At 37.4% G+C, this 20,655-nt stretch overlaps 1 protein-coding gene across 2 annotated transcripts in view; it reads right to left on the bottom strand.

Annotated features, from left to right (window-relative positions):
* ulk4 (unc-51 like kinase 4) overlaps nt 1-20,655 on the bottom strand; it is a 180,324-nt gene that overhangs the window by 52,186 nt on the left and 107,483 nt on the right. For both annotated transcript variants that reach the window (XM_079626094.1, XM_079626095.1), the window contains exon 32: nt 3,516-3,621. In XM_079626094.1, coding sequence (XP_079482220.1) covers nt 3,516-3,621 — 106 coding nt within the window. The remainder of the gene's footprint in view (nt 1-3,515; nt 3,622-20,655) is intronic.

Below are 20,655 nucleotides of genomic sequence, written 5' to 3'. Positions count from 1 at the left end.
GACTTGTGCAGACTTGAGACAGCCAGGTATCCCTAAATGCATCTTGCACCAACCAGCAAGTGTCAATAGCAGAGGAGAAACCCTGTGTAATTTAAAAATACTACTGTTATTGTGTCATGAAATGTAGTTTTTAAGAGTTTTTCCAGGCGAGAGTGTTGTTGTTTACAGTTCAAATATGTGGTTTATGTAGAAAGATAGCGCCTATTTGAAAATTGAATCTGATGTTTTCAGAGTTGTGAGATCCAGGCGATCACCGGGCGCTCAGAACCTTGCATACTTGGTATTGAGAAACAACCAGGGAATATAAATACACAGGCAAACTTACTGACAGACAGCTGAACGTAATCAGTAACCCAGGAGACTAACTAAAGACTAAACTGAACTGAAGCACATGCAAACAAACACACAGGAATTAAATGAACACAAAACGCAACATAATCCTAACCCTTCCGCAGTCTGGTTTTCTTCTTCTTGCTTATTCCTTCTCCGTCTGTTATCTTTCACCCCGACAAATCTCACCAATTATAAAACTCATCTCGTCTTTCTCACTCTTTCCTCGTCTCAATCAACCCTCAACCCAGCTCTCTTTATTTTCCTCACATTTTCTTGTTCTTTCTTCATCTCTAACTAACTCCTTCACTTCTTGTATCTGCGTCCCGTGCCCATGCTCTCTTGCTCGCACCTAAAAGAACCAATTACGGTGTTTCCCCCCCCCTTCTAGAGCGGAGCAGGACCGAGGTGGCTGGCATTAGCAAGATAGCGCTAATTGTAGGGGTTATATTTAGTGCTGGGTCAGAGCTTTCCGAGAGGAGGAGTGCTGATAACAATGGTGGCTGCATGAGATGGCTTGTAGATGACCCTGTGCTGTAAAAAAAAACAGGTGTGGAGGGCAGGGTTTGTTGCGTCTGATCCCAGCCTGCAGCAGCCTGGTTCGCTTAGACACAAGAAGAGGTCCATGAGGGGTTGTTGTGATATGGGGAAGCATGCTGTGCACAGATCTACCAGAAAAAAAAGCCATTACAGGCCTGTACTTATCTGGAAGGCTTGGGATGTGTGTGCGTATGTGAGTGCTTACGGTCAGCCTCACTGCAGCTGACAGACAGGAACTAACCTGTGAAAAATATCCAGAATATGCACCTTCCCCCATAACAAAACTCATCAAGGGCTGACGTTTTGCATGGCAGACTTCATTCCTTTAAACATTTGTGTTCGTTTACATTTTAAGAGATAGAACGTTATGCAAATAGCTTAAGTTATTAACGGCTTACTGGCATGAAACCGATCTGAATGGTCAACTTGTACTTGACAGGTACACAAAAACTATCATTTAAAATACATAAATGTCAAATTTTCGTGTTTGCTATATTAGTATATTCCTTTTTGTGGCAAGTGGGCGTGGTTTAGCGTTTGCTGCAGATGGAGAGTGAGCTCGGGAGACGTGTGGTAAGGGACGCGCCTCCGGTTTACAAGATCTAACCGGTGTTATCATTTTGCAATGAGTCAAGAGACACGATAAAAAAGCTTGTGATGTCTGGCTGCGGAGAGAGAGAGAGAGAGAGAGAGAGAGAGAACCTGCCACGAGAGCGAGCTGTGCTGGACTGAGTTGAAACTCAAAAGTGTTTTGAGTTGATGTTGGAAAGAGCCCTCGTGCCAAATTTATTTTGTGAATTAAGTTCGGACCCTGACGACTCCTTTCCCTGAACCAATGAAACTGATATTCTCACACCTCCTTAGATATCATTCCTGAAAATGACTAATTTGACTAATTATTTTATTGCATTACATAAGGCACTTAAACACAATTTTTATTTATATTTCTGTTGCAAGTTCTGTGATGACTTAATTACTTCTATTTACAATTGTGAACTCTGCTCATTAGATAAAAAAGGTAAATTGAATTTTATAACTAGGTTATTCTACAGCGTGCTTACAACCAGGGCATGACATTAACATCCGCCAAACCGCTAAATGTGGGTGCAGAGTAGTCACTAGCTACTTTAGCGGGTTGAATTTTATTATATATATAATTTTTTTTCAATTGTAGTCTTTTAAAAAGGCTACAAATCGATACTGAAATATCTGAAACACTACAAATACAAATTTTCCGCAGAATAGATGCATGATACCAGCTGCGCCTGGTATCGGATTTAAATCCGTCTCGAATGCGTTTCGGAGGGCATTTGCACCTGGTCTTTTCAAGATCGGATAGCTAGAAAACGAAGTGGCCAGGTGTAAACAGCCCCTAACAGTATATCGCTGTTCACGTATTTCAAACTTCTTTTTACTTCTAAGCAAAGAATGAAAAAGAAGTATAAAAGAAAGATATAATAAATATACCAGGACCTTTAAAACATACAAATGGCCACCAAGACCTGCACCTGTGGCAAAAAGCAGCAGCTATGAGATGTAAAATGTTTATCATTTTGCAATTCAAATTTTCTAAATATTCGCAATATGATTTTTGGACCAAATCCTGAAGTTATAGTCTGAATAATAACCATAAAATCTGATTTGGTTGAAAATTATTTTGTTAAAAGGAACAAGGATGTAGAACCAGTGACATGTTTCCTTGGTAAATTCATGGTCACCCGTCCCAGCTACAGCTCTATTTCTGAGGTGAGTGCTAAGAACGTGTTACTTAATGTAGTCAACGTGAATCTCACCTTCTCTAGAACCACAAGAGCACGTAAGTGTGAACCGACACACTTTTTTTTTTTTTACCAAGGTGCCTCCTCTACAAACCATGTTGAATGTGAAGTGTGTGTGTGAATCTGACTCATCTCCTTTTGAAAAAAAAAAAAAACGACACATACAAACACACTTCAGCGTCCATCTCGTCCTAGCGTGCGGCGAAGACTTGGCATGCGGGTCCAAAACTGTCAACATAAGTAAGGCTATAGGAATCCATTACTCAATAATTCAGCACAGGGAGCTGGAAGCGTCAGGGTGAGACTGGGCATTCACATGGCAGGCTGGGGGGAATAAAAAAAAAAAAGAAAGAAAGAAAAAAAACCAGCCTGGCATGGTCATGAACAGAGATACAACACAGCAACTTGTGCAGATGAGAGAATGAGTAGAGGCTAGATAGCACCAGATGAAAACAGAGGGAGAGAGACGGCTTTTTAAGATGCCCAAGCCTGGACGGTGGGTGATATGAGGGCTAGAGGGGTGGGACACTAAGTAGATGTGGGCTACAGGGCCACCACACAAGAGTCCATGCTGATAAAAGCAGCAGTATCTGGTGAAAGCCCTTTAAAAAGGCAGCTGAACACCCTCCCCCTCCATCAGAGTCACACGCGAGAGTCAGACAGCGAGATGAGAGCAATAAGGGTCTGGTAATGGAATGAAAACACTCCAAAACAAAACAAGGGCAGCTCTCTGAATGCAGGTCCTTTTCATGTGTGTGGCAGTGTCTGGGTGAAAAGACTGTGTGGGTTTGTGCTTTCTGGTTCAGAGACAGGCTAGAAACCTCAGGGCCGATATATCAAAGCAAGTGACGTTCAGATGCACTGCACCTTGCTGGTAGAACGGTCGGAGGTCCGTGCCCTTCTGTCCAATCAAATTGCTGAGGAGAGCCATGGCGTTCTGCATCATGCCGCCAACTGTGTTATTCTGGTGCTCCTAAAAATAAAAAAAAAGAGAAAATCTTTTTGTTATAAAATGTCACAAGTTTGGATGAAGATGCTTTGAATGAATCAAAGCTATGAGTAAATTAGTGGATTTAACGGTGACCACTTATAGCCTGAATTCTACAGTTTGAATTGTTTATCAGTGGATCTTGCTGGATCTTACTCGATACTTCATTATGCGACAGGAAGACTGCCATTAGTGTGCGATTACAGGTAATAATGTTGTAAATAATCAAAGCAAAGAATGCAAATAGAAGTGCTGCTTCAGGGTGTAAAATCTCGGTGCTCTTTAGATGGGATACAGAATCTAATTAATTAAATTAGGAATTCCAAGGCACTCGAAAATGTGTGAAAAAAAGTTAAAAAGCCTTTATTTGATGAATGGCTCTAAACATTAAAAATGGTGACAGATCCACCTACGCGTTGCGGCTACAATGCCTTCGTCAGGGTGTGTCGGTGTTAATGTTCAGTTACTTGCACAGACCGATCGTTTCGCTACATAACACCGTGTCCTAACTACACGCGACGCGATAAAATTCCAGCGACAGCAAGTGTGTCTGTCCACACTAGACGCGACGCGACTGAGACGCTACACGTCAATCAAAAAATCACAGCCATTCAGAACAGCGTGTGGGCGGAGTCTCTCTGTGAAAGCGCACTGCTGGCCCGCACTCGCATTGGAAATGGGTAAGGATATAATCAAATCAAGAAATAACATTATTAAAAATCAAAACATTAACAAAATATACTCATTGACTAATTTTGTTAAGAAGTACAGTTGTATGTTTGCATAGAATTCAGTTTGAACGCTATATTATATGCTTTCAAAATCTGAGGTAAATTATCCATTATTGCTTCTGGCACAGTGACCTATTTTTAACTAAAAATAAATAATGTGTACTCATAACCAGTGTAATTTCTTCATATGACAATCAGTTTATTCGATCTTGTTCATAGGGAAATTCATATCCATCCCGTCTGTGTGGGCGGATTTGTCAGCCGCGACGTCGCAGAAATAGGAACCGTTTCTAAATTAGAAACTTCGCGAGTCGACGTCGCGTCTGGTTAGGACAAAAACTCTGATTAACATGGAAAAGATACCTTTTATCGCGTGTCGCGGCGTCGCGTCGCGTGTAGTTAGGACACGGTGTAAGACCTTAATGTATCGTCAGGAGCCATGGGTATTCATTTTGTTGTCACTGTATGTCACTTGGATCTTGGAACATCCTGGATGACCTTAGGGTGAGTAAATTAACATCAACTTTTAATTTTTGGGTGAACTATTAAAATGACATAACATTTTTGAGTTGATTTGTTTTAATACAAAAGAAGTACCAGAGGTACATATTAGCTTAAATATTATCTCGGACCAAGGGGGCCTTGGAGAGTAAAAATTGAGCCACTGTTTTAAATGATCAGGCTGGGTGGATGATACAGTAAATACGGCAACAAGAACAACAACAAAAAATCCATAGATTCACATTGAAGAAGGATTCATATATTGACCTGAATGACACATGACTTGGGGGGCAATGAAGGGTGTTATGGAATACAAAGTACAGTATTTAGTGACTAATCTATTTTTCACCAAATAAAGTAGTCTAAAAGGTTACAGACACTGACTATTGTCAGTGTTAGTACATTCCAAGTACTAATTAAATATTAAATGGGTTACACACATTTTGAAAGTAATATGTTATAAAATTAATTTAAAACATGATTTACGACCATACATCTCTAGTGCGACAGAGGTATGCAAGGTTAAGTGCAATATGTTGAGTGGGAAAATGAAAATGTTTTCTGTGAAATGCAAGTTCTTCAGTAAAGAACGTTCAACCCTTGTAAGCTCAATGGTGATTTGGAATTTATCATAGAATGAGATTCACAATCATTTTGACACGCACACGCACACACACTTAGCCCTCTGGTTTGAAAGTGTTTGTAGGTTTTAGAAAGTAACATGAAAGTAATGAACATTGAAATCTGATCACATTTTCAATAAAGTAATGAGCAACATCATTTGTATTGTTGATAATAATAATATTAATAAAAAAATATTCTTAAATATTATAATATTTCTAAAATATTAACATCATTAATGCTATTTTTAAAAATGTGTTTTAAAGTATTTAGTGACCAGTAACGGTTAATCCACTGTAGTGGATTACTTTTTAAAAGGCACCCATTATGACATTTAAAATGTTCCTAATGTTGTTTTGGGAGTCCCCAACAACAGTTTTACATGCATGCAATGACATAAAACACTTTTGTTGTCGTATAATATGCATTTATTTTTACCTGATTTGCTCACCGACTCCCAAATGATTCGTTCAACGACTCATTTTTCTAAACCCCTCCTTTGCGCGTCGCTAACGCATTGATTGGTCAGATGACCCAGCAGTGTTTACAGAGATAATACTTATTGTTTAACACGGAGTACAATGATGCTTTTATCAATTAAATTGTGTTATAATAATGATTATAGTCCACTGCTTTGTAGTTTGTAGTAAAAAAATAAAAATAAGATAAAGAATTTAATATAGCGAGCATAGCCCAGAGTTCATATTGTAAAAGCACAATCAGTCTTTGTTTGCGTTAGCCCGATGCATAAACATAATGTTTTTACAAAAAAAAAAAAAAAAAAAATGCAGTTACGTTACTACGAGGTATTACTCTATTCTTTAAGACAACTCCGAAAACAACGACAAACACATAGGCTATCTCAATACAATTGTCATTGAAGACCTAGAAGCTAAACGATGCTTACACAACAAACAAAATAATTATTAAGCATGCTACATAAAACATAAAAGCAACAATTATTAATAACACTTACAGGTTGTGATACGGAGGAGGAAGCTGATGCAAATACACTTGGAACTGAACCTTCCTTCAATATCAGCCGGCTCGCGAATGTTTGATTGCATTTAAGTTGGTAAAGCAATCGTCTTCAAAATGGCGCGAGCAAAGCACAAGGCTCGGTATACTTCTGTGGTATAGTTGTATATATTAATAGCCACTTAGTCTTCAAATGCTCCTCCTTGGGCAGATGTAAAAAGTTGGCTTTTGAGCTGCACTTCAGAACACAGCGTCTCGTCGCCATGATATTTTCCCTGGCCTGTTGGAGCGCAATAAGTGGGCGTATCATATTCAAATAACTTGACAAGTTGACGTCATCTAGTCAGAGAAAAAGCTTCGGTCTTCTAACGATTCATAAAAATGACTCAGAGTCGACTCTTACTTTTGAAAGACAATAACTTTATATACGGTGCACTTTCATATTTCAAACTTTGCAGGATGTTTTTGTTCACTTAGATCTATGTTACACACTACATGAAAGGTAAATTTCAAAATTCCATAATAGGGGCCCTTTAAGAGTTACTTATCAAAAGGCATCTTTACACAGATGATGTAAGGCGGCTCTGTGCCTGCTCAAAATTCTGTGAAATAATAATACATAAAAGCCAGACTAAATTATGCCCACCTGAGCCCCTAAACGTATACTATTTAAATACATGTATGTCACCTCTGAGCAGCATTTAACAGTCCGTGTACAGACACCTACAGTAAATACCAGTTTCAGAGGAACTTCTGTGCCCACTATTTATTCTAGTTTTATTTACGTATGTATCATTGGTTACTTGTATTGCTGTTGCCACCATTTTGTAAACAAAATAAGCCACTCAAGACTATGCAGTACAATGATTTTAGTATAGTTAAGACATTTTGGCATTTAATTCCCAAAAACATGATAAAATCACTGAAACATAAGCCTTGCTCATCACTTTAATCCAATACTATAGCACTTCCAATGAGGCAATAAAACCAGCAATAGGAAAAAGTGCTTCCACTCTTGTGTAGCCGTCTACTATTTTCAGGAGTGGAGAGTGAATCTAACCAGAGAGGGCAGAGGTGCTGCCAGATAGAGAGAGACAAGGCTCTGCCCTTCTCATCTCTCCCCCAGGGTGGACACCCGAGGCTGGGTGAGGCCAACAGGGGGAGCTGGCTAAGGCCGGAGGTGTAGGGACGGTGTTGTCTAGGTCTTTCCACTCTAGGGTCAAAGACACCGTCTAATCCTGCAGCGAGCTCAGGTCCAGGGGCCGATTAAAAACATGATAAACAGACAAAGAAGAGCAGAAAGAAGGCAGAAGAAGGAGGGGAAAAATCGATGGGGGTTTTAATTAGAGGTCTGAGTGAGGCTTGGGAGGGAAAGAGAGAGCGAGAAAGGGAGATAAAGAGAGAGAAAGAGGGGCCTGGCCAACTCTACTGGCTGACAGACAGCTAGAGAAGGGTATGTCTGTCTCAGGGGAATCTCCGAGCCCCTCCACAGGCTGTGCAAGAATTTTCAAGGCCTGGAATCATTACTTTTTCCACTTTATTTCCGCACGGTGCCTCGGGAGAGGAGTGGAGGGGTCGTGCATTCATCAGGAACCTTCAGTCCATACATAAATATAGTACACACACACAAACTGCAGGAGAGACAATGAGGAAACGTTTAATATCGGGAGTGTGCTGAAAATAGCCTGTTTAACAAAACCAGCTCATCTTGATGTCACAGGCTACGTCTACATTAATCCGGATACATTTGAAAACACAAGTTTTGGACTTTTAGGCCAAAGTGAAAACATTTGAAAATGCCGTTTTCTCATTGTACAAGTTGAAAGACTGTGACAATAAAGGTATTCGAAGACGATGACACGTTTAGTCATGTGATGTATATATTGTACCTATACATATCTACGGTTATACCAGCATGTGTCAGCAATGTAATATTCTCTTGCACAGTGTTGGTTAAGATAAATATGACTTTGTACAATCTTCAGATTACATTTCTGCAAAGATAACAGGAAACTGCTGTCATGCATCAAAAGTGATCAGTACCATACCTGGGATTGCGATAGAGTGTGACCTGGATGGACCAGTAAGTGATGGGATATTTTGCTAATAAAATAAGATAACGTGATAATTTCTTTGTATCTGCTCTCTGTATCACCTCAGTGAGCTTTTATTATATTGCTAATTATATTTTAAATTAGCAAATTAGAAAATAACAACAACAACGATCCAACCAACTACAGATGGACAAATGTCTTGCCATTTTTTCTCCTGTTCGAGAAGCCATTTCAGTCCGATATACGTTATAATAGAAACTTCAAATTCAGTAATATTATCAATTTGACTGTACTGACAGTATTGGACAACAACGAAACTTGGACTAGACTTTCTAAATTACGCTGGATAATAAATTTAATCAACAGTAACTATTGCCTTCTGTAGAGCTTCTTAGCTTAATTAAGCTTGATTCATAATATAATGAACTTTACACTGTTATTCAACCGAATTGGATCAACACTGAACTGACTTAAGCTGAATAATGAGACCATTATATTCTGTAAAGCTTCTTTAATGCTAAACTGAGTTTGCTTCATAACTAATGAACTTTGCAACATCCACATTAAATAGAATCAACATTGAACTAATTGAGCTGAATAATAAACTAGGTCGACCCGCTAATGGTCGAGTAAATGTTAGTCGATGAGAAAATGCTTAGTCAACCAAACTGTAATTAGTTGGTTAGTGACAGGAGAAACAAACAAACACAGGAAGTGTCGAAGTCAAGCAGTCCGTGAGGGACAGATCATAAACACTTGTTCCTGTGGTAATTACAGTATGTAGGGCCGGAAATCCAAATGTTTGCATATCATTTATCGACCTCAAACATGGCTTATCATTTGAAACATGTAGTAGCAGCAGAACGTTAGCCGCCATATGGCCGCTCGCTCTAACATTATCATTAACCTAGATAAATGTGCACTATTATTAGATAAATTAGTACAGAACTTACTAAATGAAGTTTAACTTAACTTGCATTTCTCTCTATAGGCACATCCACTACAATGCGGAGATGACCATCAGTGGTCAACTTCATCTTCGCAGCCGACACTGATCATTGAGAACTTTATTGATAAATTATTTAGGGCTGCACGATTAATCGTAATGAAACCACACGCGATTTGGCAAATGCTGCGATTATTTTATGCACAGCTTGTCAGTGTTTGGAAAGATATTTGACGCGTGTTGCTTTTCAAATGCACGTTATAAGCGACTCAAACACGCAGTGCTTTCAGATGGACCAGCATTTACTACTGATCACAGAGCCGTCCGTCACTGACAAGCTGCGCATAACAAATAAATCACAGCCTTTGCGATTTCATAATCGCAATAATCCAAATCGGTTGAAGCGAGATTTCATGCTAATTGCGATTAATTGTGCAGCCCTAAAAAAAAGCTACAATTATTAAAATACTTAGACAGTCTACATGTTGTTGTTTTTTCTGACACATTCATAATCATTATTTGCTGCACTGATGTAAGCTTTATGTTTGCTTGATTTATATTTAAAGGCTCATTATGGTTTAGTATTTCTCTGTATTGTAGAATGTTAGCCTACTATAAAAAATAAATAAATTTGTGATATTAAAGGTAAACGACTGAAAAAATGCTACGGTAAAAATCAACATGCACCAATGGCAAATTTTCTATATATTGTAATAATTATGGTTACAACTTGTAATAATTACTTCGATGAGCTCACTGTTTCTGCCTAGCTTACTGTGTGATTTGTACATGTACATTTCTGAAACACATTACTTGGACACAGTCACCTCTGATAACAGATTACTTAACATTGTAATGTAGAGACATGCATTTTCCGCAAATAAATGTGAATTGAATCAAAATTAATAATGATGTCTAGTCTAAACATCATATGCCCCACATATTTTGAGCAGAAGTATAGAGTAAATAAAATTGCAAGTATTATTTTATTAAGGTATCTGTACTTTTACTCAAGAACTTGATTTGAGTACTTTGTATACATGCGTTACCATGGCAGATGCCCCTCTGAACAGTTTCTTAATAGAAAATAGAAAAAAAAACAGTGTTTGACCTGCTAATCCCATTTAATATATATATATATATATATATATATATATATATATATATATATATATATATATATATATATATATATATATATATTATTATATTATTTTTTATTTGAGGTATGACCAATGGTTTTTATATTCCCCTGATGTGATACACTATATAAAAGAGTAAATATTCAGAACACTGTCTTACACTTCCATCTATTACTACCTTAAAAACAGCCTCCTTTTATTTCTCCTCCTCAGATTGACAAGAACAGCTAAAAGCTTTAAGTGCACTTTTCTTGCTCAGAAAGTGTGGCTGCGAGTACATCTCAGCTCTCAAGAACATTCATGTTTTTTTGTTTTTTTCTGTCCAATCTATAGTGACAGGTCACATTCAACAGAAAGCCGTAGCAGTACAAACAGTGAAGGAAGCAGTGTAGGAGTAATTCATTAAAGTTCCTCCTCTATGATACTATACAATGACACTACAATGATACAGCCTGAAAATAACTCTTTCTTTCTTTAAATAGTTTGTGGTTACCTTGATATTTAACTGACTAGAGAAAATCATTTAAGAAAGTCAAATAAATCACAGGATTTTCATACATCCTTTTAAATAACCTAACAGGTTATTAACAGTTAAACTACACACACCTGGTCAAAAGTGTTCAATTATCAACGATGGTTCTTATTATTACCGATGCTGAAAACAGTCTTTGCAGTTTAATATTTTTGCGGAAACCACTTTTTCAGGATTCTTTGATGAATAGAAAGTTAAAATGACAAGGTCAAAAACCAGCATAAAAAATAGAAGTCTATAGTAACATTATACATACTGTCACTTTAGATGAATTTATTGTGTCCTTGTCGAATTAAAGTATTCTTAAATTAATAATTTTTTTAAATCTTACTTACCCCAAACTTTTGAATAGAAGTGTATCACGGTGAATGAGGCAAATATATATATATATATTTTTAAATAAATATACTAAAATAGAAATGTTATTTTAAAATTGTAATAATATTTCACAATATTACTGTTTTTACTGTATTTTTCATCAACTAAATGCAGACTTGGTGAGCATAATAGACTTTTTCAACCACATTAAAACTTTTGACCAGCACATGGTTGACACGCGAGTTGTATAATTGCAGACTGATTCCTAGCATAATCTTCATAGAGCTGAATAGGCTGGAATATACGTTAAACAACTCATCCTTTGTCATCAGTATTAGTCTTTTTTTCTGTTGAAAGTTTCGACCAATAAGGCGCTTTGGGATTTGGGATACACAGAGAAGACTCGCCTCAGCACATTTACACAATTCAAATGTTCGGTAAGCGGTAATCCCTTCGCTTGTTACAGCAAACAGGCCCAAACCTCTGTGTGGAGGGCAGATTGTGAACTGGAAGGGCAGCAGTATTGAGGGATTGGGTTTAAAGGGGGTGTGAGGCTGTAGCTAACGTCTCTTACGGCTCACTAGCTTGGTGAGATGGCCAAAGAAGTCACACAAACCGCTCTCTCCTTGTTCATTAGCGATTTCTTGTTCATTAGAGTCCTTGGCTTCCTTTCATGTCCTCTCAGGGCTCATGAGGATGAATGGACCGCATCTGAATTATACTGAGACTCAGAGACTTGGCTGCACTCTGATTGGAGAGGGAAAATCCAGTTCAGTTTGGCCTCCAAAGAAAGTTTAATATCGAGGCAGTAGATTCAGAGAAGAGTGGTAAGTTTAATTGATAAAATAGATCGCTTTGCTCCTGAAAGACCTGGTCACTGGGTAGTAATAATGGCATTATACATTTTTTGTCGTTATATCCAGGGACTATATCTTCATATCGAGGGATGTCACTTCAGAGACTTCAAAGGCTATTATGGCCTTTTTGCATTTGTTATTGATAGGGAAGTTGAAGCAATGACAGGAAGTGATAGGAGAGGCGATCAGGAAATGACCACAAGTCAGGAATCATGGCTATGGTCACACTTCACAATAAGTTTAGACGAACGCAGAGGCGCAGAGGATAGAACAAAACAAAACACTGATCACGAAGTAGTCTAAAATTTACATTTTTAAAGAGAAATGTCAGAGAATTTCAAAATAAGAGAAGAGGAGCTGGAGCTTGTTGCCCAGCTCTATTTGTTTGAGAATTCAGAATTCAGTGTACAGTGCAACAACAGAGCTTGTTTAGAGATGCTGTGCATCTTGCATTGACCTTTAGCTGTGACTATCAACTCGAGACAACTCTACTCTGATTGGTCTGTTGTGATTGGTCTATCGCTTACAGCATTACCATATCTTAATTTTAGCTCTGGAGGCTTCCTTATTGCTTGTTACACAGTGATACTCACGGTAGTTTTCTTTTTTCCTGTATCAATTCTAGTACGGGTCCTCATCCTTTTGAAGAGGATTCAAAGTGAATTTGCTTTAGTAGCGTAGAAAACAGTGTCTTCTTGACATATCGACAACACAAACCAAACTCTTCCAGGCCTCAGCTACGACTACAGTGTTTGAGGGTGGGGCAAAGTAGACATTGTTTGTGAGCAGCCAATGAAGACCATAGGCTGCCATTATGCAAAAAAAAAAAAAAAAAACGTAGGTATGTAACAGGAAGTGAGACTGGAATTACTAATGATGCGTTTTGGCTGTTCAGAATCAATTATTTTTATAGGAGACATTAATGTTATTTGTCATGCACTTTGATCTTTAAAACTTTGCAGACCTTTTACATTCACTATATTACAGAATGCTTGAAAGGTAATATTCAAAAAAGCATAATAGGACAAACCAATGATAATCATGATCTCTAGATATGACTCATTATCTACAGTATCTCTAGATATTACTCATTCAAATTAAATCTACAAAACTTTTCATCTATTTTAATTGCCCCCTCAGGCAAAATAGAAGCAAGAAAGTCAGAATGCTTAGAAAATAAAATGTTGAGAGAAAAACAAATCCAAGTATGAGCAATAAAGTAATACTAATGCATGACTTCGTAAGCATGACTAATTACTTTGTAATCGATACTGGCCAGAATATTTTATCGGTGTATCCTTACCAAATAGTTCAGGAATTATCTACTGAGGCAGAGCTAAAATGTAATGAATTTATCAATATGAAAATGAGCACACTTTGAAAACCAAAACCGCTGTTTGATTTAATCTCCAGCCAGACAACAGCAACTGACCAAATAAAGAGGAGCTTAACTGCTTTGCTATAGTGCTGGAGAATTTCCAAAACAAATGCTATCTGCAAAAAAAAAGAGAGAAAAAAGACAAACACAGATGGACGTTACAGATCTGAGATAAGCCCACCTTACTGGCACTGTGTTAAAATCAGCAGCAAATGTGATTACAGACCACAGGTCAGTGCATAAGAGAGGGAAATCGGGTAAATGAAGACAACAGGTGTGTGCAGTCAGATCATTGCATGGTGAGGAAGTAACTGCCACTGATTTTGACCTTCAGATCTATTATTCTCAGTTGTATTAATGCATTGCTGACTTCAAGATTACTTGTTGACATTGTGTTAATAATATTGGTAACACTTTTAAATAAAGTTTCATTTTTTCACATTAATTAACTAAATTATGCTGGGTACACACCAAAATATTTTGTATATCTTATAAGATGTTCAAAATGTGATAGACCACAAATAGTGTGTGGTGTGCCATGATGTGACAAAGACAGCACACCACACACGAACAGATCTTCAACCTGAGTCTCGACTGTGAACACAGGAAATCTCACGAGACTTCAGAATAAGCATGGCGGACGATATGCAGGAAGAAATTGCGATGATAGTATTTGGAATGATTTTCACAGAAGAAGAAGAAAAAAAAAAAAAAACATTGTACAGCATTATATAGAAACTTTTATACAGAAAGATATTCAATCCTTATTGGATTTATTGTCTTTTGTGTGTATGTGTCCGTGTCTTCCATCATCTCGCTTTCTGATTGGATATTGTTTCGTTTCACGTGATAATCTCCAGAGCGTGCGCGTGTTTGTCCTCGGGGTTCACCCCACACATCAGGATTTCTGATTTCTTGAATATTTACGATTCACGATCGGGGCGGCTCCGACGTTCTTCCTAGCAGGTTCAGACACTCTTAACACACTTCACACCAAGGGAAAATCTGATAAGATAATCTATAGAACCATCAAGACAATCGGGACATAGCTAGGATTGTCGGAAGGGGGAAAATCGGCCCAAAATCAGCCCGATTATCTTCTGGTGTGTACCTAGCATTTGTCAACATGAACTACAACTGAAAAATAAATCTAAAGCATTTCTTAATCTTGACTATTGTTAATTAACTAACATTAAGATGAATAAATATTGTAACAAATGTATTGCTCATTGTTAATGAATGTATTAACTAATGTTAACTAATGGGACCTTATTTTAAAGTGTTACCATATTTTTTTGCATAAAAATGGGCAAAAAGATGAAATACTTTATTTGGTTGGCTTGGCTGATGAAAATGTATATCCTTTGGAAAATGAAATGACAGTGCATGAAATACTCTGGAATTATGGCTAACATTAACCTTGAACAGTTCTTTTAATGCAATGGCAATTTTTCACTCCAGGTAATGGGAACGTCAAAGGCTCAATCACCAGATACTTCTTGAAAATCTGCTGGCTCTGAATTGCTGCTGGGCAGCTCAACAATGACCATTTATCAGAAAGTAGAACAAAAAATATACATCTAAAGCATTTTTTGCCAAGGTCTTCAGATATTGTTGTTGTCTCCATATTTTGTCTTTTTTTATAAATCATTACTATTGTTCACCCTTTACGTCTGTCTGTGTCTTTTTGCAAATATTTACCAATGGAAAGTATTAAAAAGAGCAAGTGACTAAACCTCACAACTCCACTGGATCCGCAAACTTTCTGTAAACCCTCACAACTCCACCCAGCCTCAATCTTGACTTAAACTGGGACTGGTTATCGAAAACTTCAAACGCTTTTAAGGACATCTGTGGTGGCCTACATTTTTCGCAATTAATCAACTATCAAACTCGTTTGAATTTAAAACATATGGAAAAGTCTACATTGCTTGACGTAATACTTACAAATTCTCCACAAAAGTATTCTTCAGTTGGAATATTTAGTAATGATGTTAGTGATCACTGTACAGTAGCCTGTGTTAGAAATTGTAAACTTCCTAAATATAAACCCAAATACATTTTTTGAAGAAACTATAAACATTTAAGTGAGCAAGCCTTTTTATACGACCTGTACAATAGTGAAGTGTTACATGTCTGTGAAATGGCAGATATTGATCTGGCACGGAAGTATTTTCTAACTATTTTTTTAACCTTGATTAATAAGCATGCACCTGTAAGAAGATTGAGAGTCCGTGGTAAAGATAATCCATGGTTTAATTCAAATCTCTTCTTCCATTAGAGAAATAAATATTGCTTGGGCTAAGGCAAAAATAACTAATAATGCTAGTGACTGGGAACAATATAGGGCATTAAGGAATAATTGTACTAAAATTATAAAAAATGCAAAAAGTGAGTATTACCTTAACATGATAAATACAAATTTGAATGATCCTAGGAAATTTTGGAAGCTGGTCAAATCATCAATTGGGCCTATGCCCCCTCCAGCAGCTCCTGATCTACTAAAGGTCAAAGATGAAGAAATTAAGGATAAACATGATATAGCAGAAGATTTTAATTTGCACTTTAATAATGTAGACCTAAGTTCAACAACTTATTAAAATCTTCCTGTAGATGATAAAGATAATATGGCTATCCCCTTAAGTTGTAAAAGAAACCATTTTAATTTTCTTCCTATTTCTCCATCTCAGGTTTGTAAAGCTCGGTTAACTCTTGATTGTAAAAAGTCTGCTGGCCCTGATCAAATAGAGCCTTATTTTTTTTTTAAATGTCTGCGGACCTGATAGCGAGACCTATTGCTTCTATTTTTAATTTTAAGTCTAAGTAGTGGTCTGATAAGTTCCTGGAAGTCAGCAGAAATTCATCCATTACTGAAAGGTGGAGATAGCACTTTGTTGGATATTTATCGCCATATTTCCAGATTGTCTATTACAGTAAAAGTGTTTGAATCCCTGGTAAATGAACAGTTGAAGCACTATTTGTAGGCTAATAATATTTTTAGTCAAACCCAGTCAGGTTTTAGACAAGGACATAGTACTATAACTGCCATAACCACAATAAAAAAAAAATCATGTCTTGCACATTTTTTATTGATTTATCCAAAGCATTTGATTCTGTGGATCATGATCTTCTTTTACAAAGGCTTAAATGTGTAGGTTTTAGTAGTACAGTTTTAAAGTGGTTTTCAAATTATTTGACTGGAAGATTTCAATGTGTGTCCATAGATAATTATATTTCTAATCCATTAATAGTGAAGACAGGTGTTCCTCAAGGATAAATTTTGGGACCAATTTTATTTTAAAACTGGGGTTACTATCATGGTGACGAGGGTAATTTTTTAAAGTTTTGCCAACTTAATCTGGTTTACAGTGTGGATAAAAACCTCCATTTGAGCTTGATTTGGGTAAAATGTGAATAATATAATGACTTATGACTAGGGCTGGGATAAACGATTATTTTTTAAACGATTAATCTAGCGATTATTTTTCCCGATGCATCGATTAATCTAACGATTATTTTCCCCAGTCCGATTCGATTTCGATTATCGATTATCTGCCCATTAATTGACTATAATAGCAATTTATACATGTTGATTTACATGTCTGAATGAAAAAAAACATGAATTCCTTAACATTGCAATAGCCTATATGTTTATTGCTCTTAAAATTCCAAAATAAAACATTGTACAAGTGCATGCATTTCTTAGTCAGAGGTAGCATTCAATAAAACCTTGATTAAATATCAACAAGTAGGCTAATCAAATCCTATGTGTGTAATATAAAGATTTCAGATTAATATATTCGTTTTCCTTAAAATTTGAATTAACAGAACAACTTAAACACTTTGCAGTTTGAATGATGTCCTGTAAACAAAATGACGGAGTATGTTTTTGTTTCCACTGTTCGATCGCGCCTCACACTCACACACACACACACACACATAATTAAACACTCTGCGACTTTGCGATCGCGCCTCTCTCTCTCTCACACACACACACACACACATAATCAAACACTCTGCGACTTTTCGATCGCGCCTCTCTCTCTCTCACACACACACGCGTACACAAATATAATCAAACACTCTGCGACTTTGCGATCGCGCCTCTCTCTCTCACACACACACACAGACACACACACACACACATAATCAAACACTCTGCGACTTTTCGATCGCGCCTCTCTCTCTCTCACACACACACGCGTACACAAATATAATCAAACACTCTGCGACTTTGCGATCGCGCCTCTCTCTCTCACACACACACACAGACACACACACACACACATAATCAAACACTCTCAGACTTTTCGATCGCGCCCCTCTCTCTGCCGTGGTGCTAGAATGGAAGGCCATCTCCATTTTGCAAAGACGACATATCAGGGAATTGTTTCCTTTTTAATTAAAGAATTCCCACACTTTAGAGGAACGAGTGCGTGCCGCCTTGCACTTCTGAAAGTCTGAGGAGCGAGTGGTGTTGCTACTACTCTCCGACGCCGCCATTTTTGTTTTGGGTCTGACGAATCGACGTGCATATTTTGCGTCGACGTATTTTTTGCGTCGACGTCATCGATGACGTCGACGCGTTGTCCCAGCCCTACTTATGACCATACATGAAACCACAATATCACATTTGACAACACAGTGTTTAATTATTTAAAAAATACTGTGTTTATTTTCCTGAAAGTAGCGGTTTTGGAGATGTGAGGTTTCCGCCCGACAGCGACGATATGTTAGACTGCAGTTCACTGTGGCCGACTTGAAATAAGTATGCGTGTGTGTGTGTTTGTTTGTTTTCGAGGGGTGGGGGTGGTGACTGTTAACAGTCGATGTAGGGTCCACTCTAATGAGAATGTAACCTGCTGTTGAAAAGGCCTCACATCCACACTCCATTAACTCTGCAACCCAATTACACATTGCACTCTGATAGGTCAGACCCCTACTGGCTCATTTACATAATAACTCAATAGATACTGGGATGGGGACATGCTCAGAGGGAAAGGTCTGACTGTTACACAAACGCACACATTTATATAGCTAATTTGCCTTTATATAAATGCCTATAAATACTTTACCAAGTTATGCTATGCCATTAATACTGTATTGTTACAATTAACTAACATTTTAAACCATGTTCATAGAAACATTTCAAATGTTTATTTAATTCATAAGATATGTATTCTGCAAGGATGCATTCAACTGTTCAAAAACTGATCAAAACAAACAACTTCTATTTAGAATAATGAAAATAAAATCTCAAAAATATAAAGCAACTGTTTTCAACATCGATAAGAAGAAAAGTTTTTGAGCAGCAAATCAGCATATTAGAATGATTTATGAAGGTTCATGTGATGCTGAAGAGGGGCCCTATCATACACTTGCGTGCTTTAACCTCGCACACGAGCAGTTCCGTTTCCTCTCTAGAGAAGCGTTCAGTTTTTCCGGTTGCAAATTCCGCCATGTAAATAGTGAATCCGTCATGGCGCGAGCGCAACTGGCTTTTAAAGGGAATGGGAGATGAGACTCTGATTGGTTTATTTCACGTTACGCCCAAATCACACCCATTACTCATTAAGAGAATAGGGACAACCCTTTTAGATCATGCGTCGAGTACGACGACCATTTTTCCCGTCGTTAAAGGGGAACCGAAACAAACAAAATATAATTCGATAACATGTTGGTTATTAAAATTGTAAACAAATTAATTCAAAAATAAATATTAAAATAATATTAAATTTTTTTCCCAATACTGAAATTTACATTTGTTGTTATCAGAGCGCAGCCGTGTTCGATGACGGCTACTAACGTTATGTCAGGCTACTCTACTGCTACTCTGAACTGACTGATTTTAACAGTATGGACAGGGAACTGTACAAGTCAACACTAAAAACAGCATTTAAGTAAGAAATTGAATCATCAAATGAAATAATAAAACTGCATATTCTTCACTGTATGAATGAAACGTATACTGATTCTTATATAGACTGCTGTCACTTTAAGAACTAGTAATGCAGGGATAGAATATACTGATACACAATACACACTTTCTTACATATGTTTACATTAATTTAAGACAAAACCAACTGTTTATGTGAACCTTGTGTTTTGGACACTTTAAATGCAATAAAACGATAAAGAGAATTAAGTTAAGTTTGTCTGTGCATTGCGTTTAGGCGTTTGAGCTCGTCAAATTTAAACTGGCAAGGAGCGCCACCGCATCTCTCATACAGTTTGAAAGCGGCTGAAATCACACTAACAAGTATCTTGCAGGTGTCATCGATGGATATTGCTTATATTGGATAGCATCCTCGATGTCGGATTCATTTAGCAAGGTGATCTACGGGGAAGGTGAACATCTCGATAACAACTGAGGGGTGAGTGGAACTTGTTTACAGGACCCACAGTGGTCGCATTTATGCCACAATCATTTTGCAAATATTATTCGGTCCTTGATGGCATCGGAGGTGTTATATTCGCTTGTTGGACGGATCACAATTTTTGAACAAGCTCTTGAGATGCCATTTTGCTGGAGCTGTCAAGGTAGCCTACCATGCCAGTGACGTCACAGACCGTTGAAGTTCAAGATGGCGCCCTAGTAACAAAACAACCAACTAATATCACTGTCCCCCCCCCCCCATCCCCCCCCCCCCCCTCTTGTAACTACTTCAGCAGTTTTAAGTGTCCTACCAGAAATATCAATGACAACACATCTGTTATATCACGTTTACTTCCTATTTCGTTTCTGTTACCCTTTAAACTAGCCAAAGATATTGACAGTTATTGCAAGTTATAAAGTCTGAATTGTGAGACAAACTAGCCATCGTGTGAAAAAAGTCAGAATTGTAAGACAAACTTAGATTTGCGAGACAAAAACTCAGAATTGCAAGTTTATGTCTCACAATTCAAACTTGTTTTTTCTCAGAATTGCAACTTTTGAGATATTAAAAATTGTGATATAAAA

Source organism: Phoxinus phoxinus (assembly GCF_949152265.1).
Source record: "Phoxinus phoxinus genome assembly, chromosome: 10".
Lineage (NCBI taxonomy): Eukaryota > Metazoa > Chordata > Actinopteri > Cypriniformes > Leuciscidae > Phoxinus > Phoxinus phoxinus.
The sequence above is the reverse complement of the archived record's forward strand: the minus strand, read 5'-3'. Positions and strand labels throughout refer to the sequence as shown.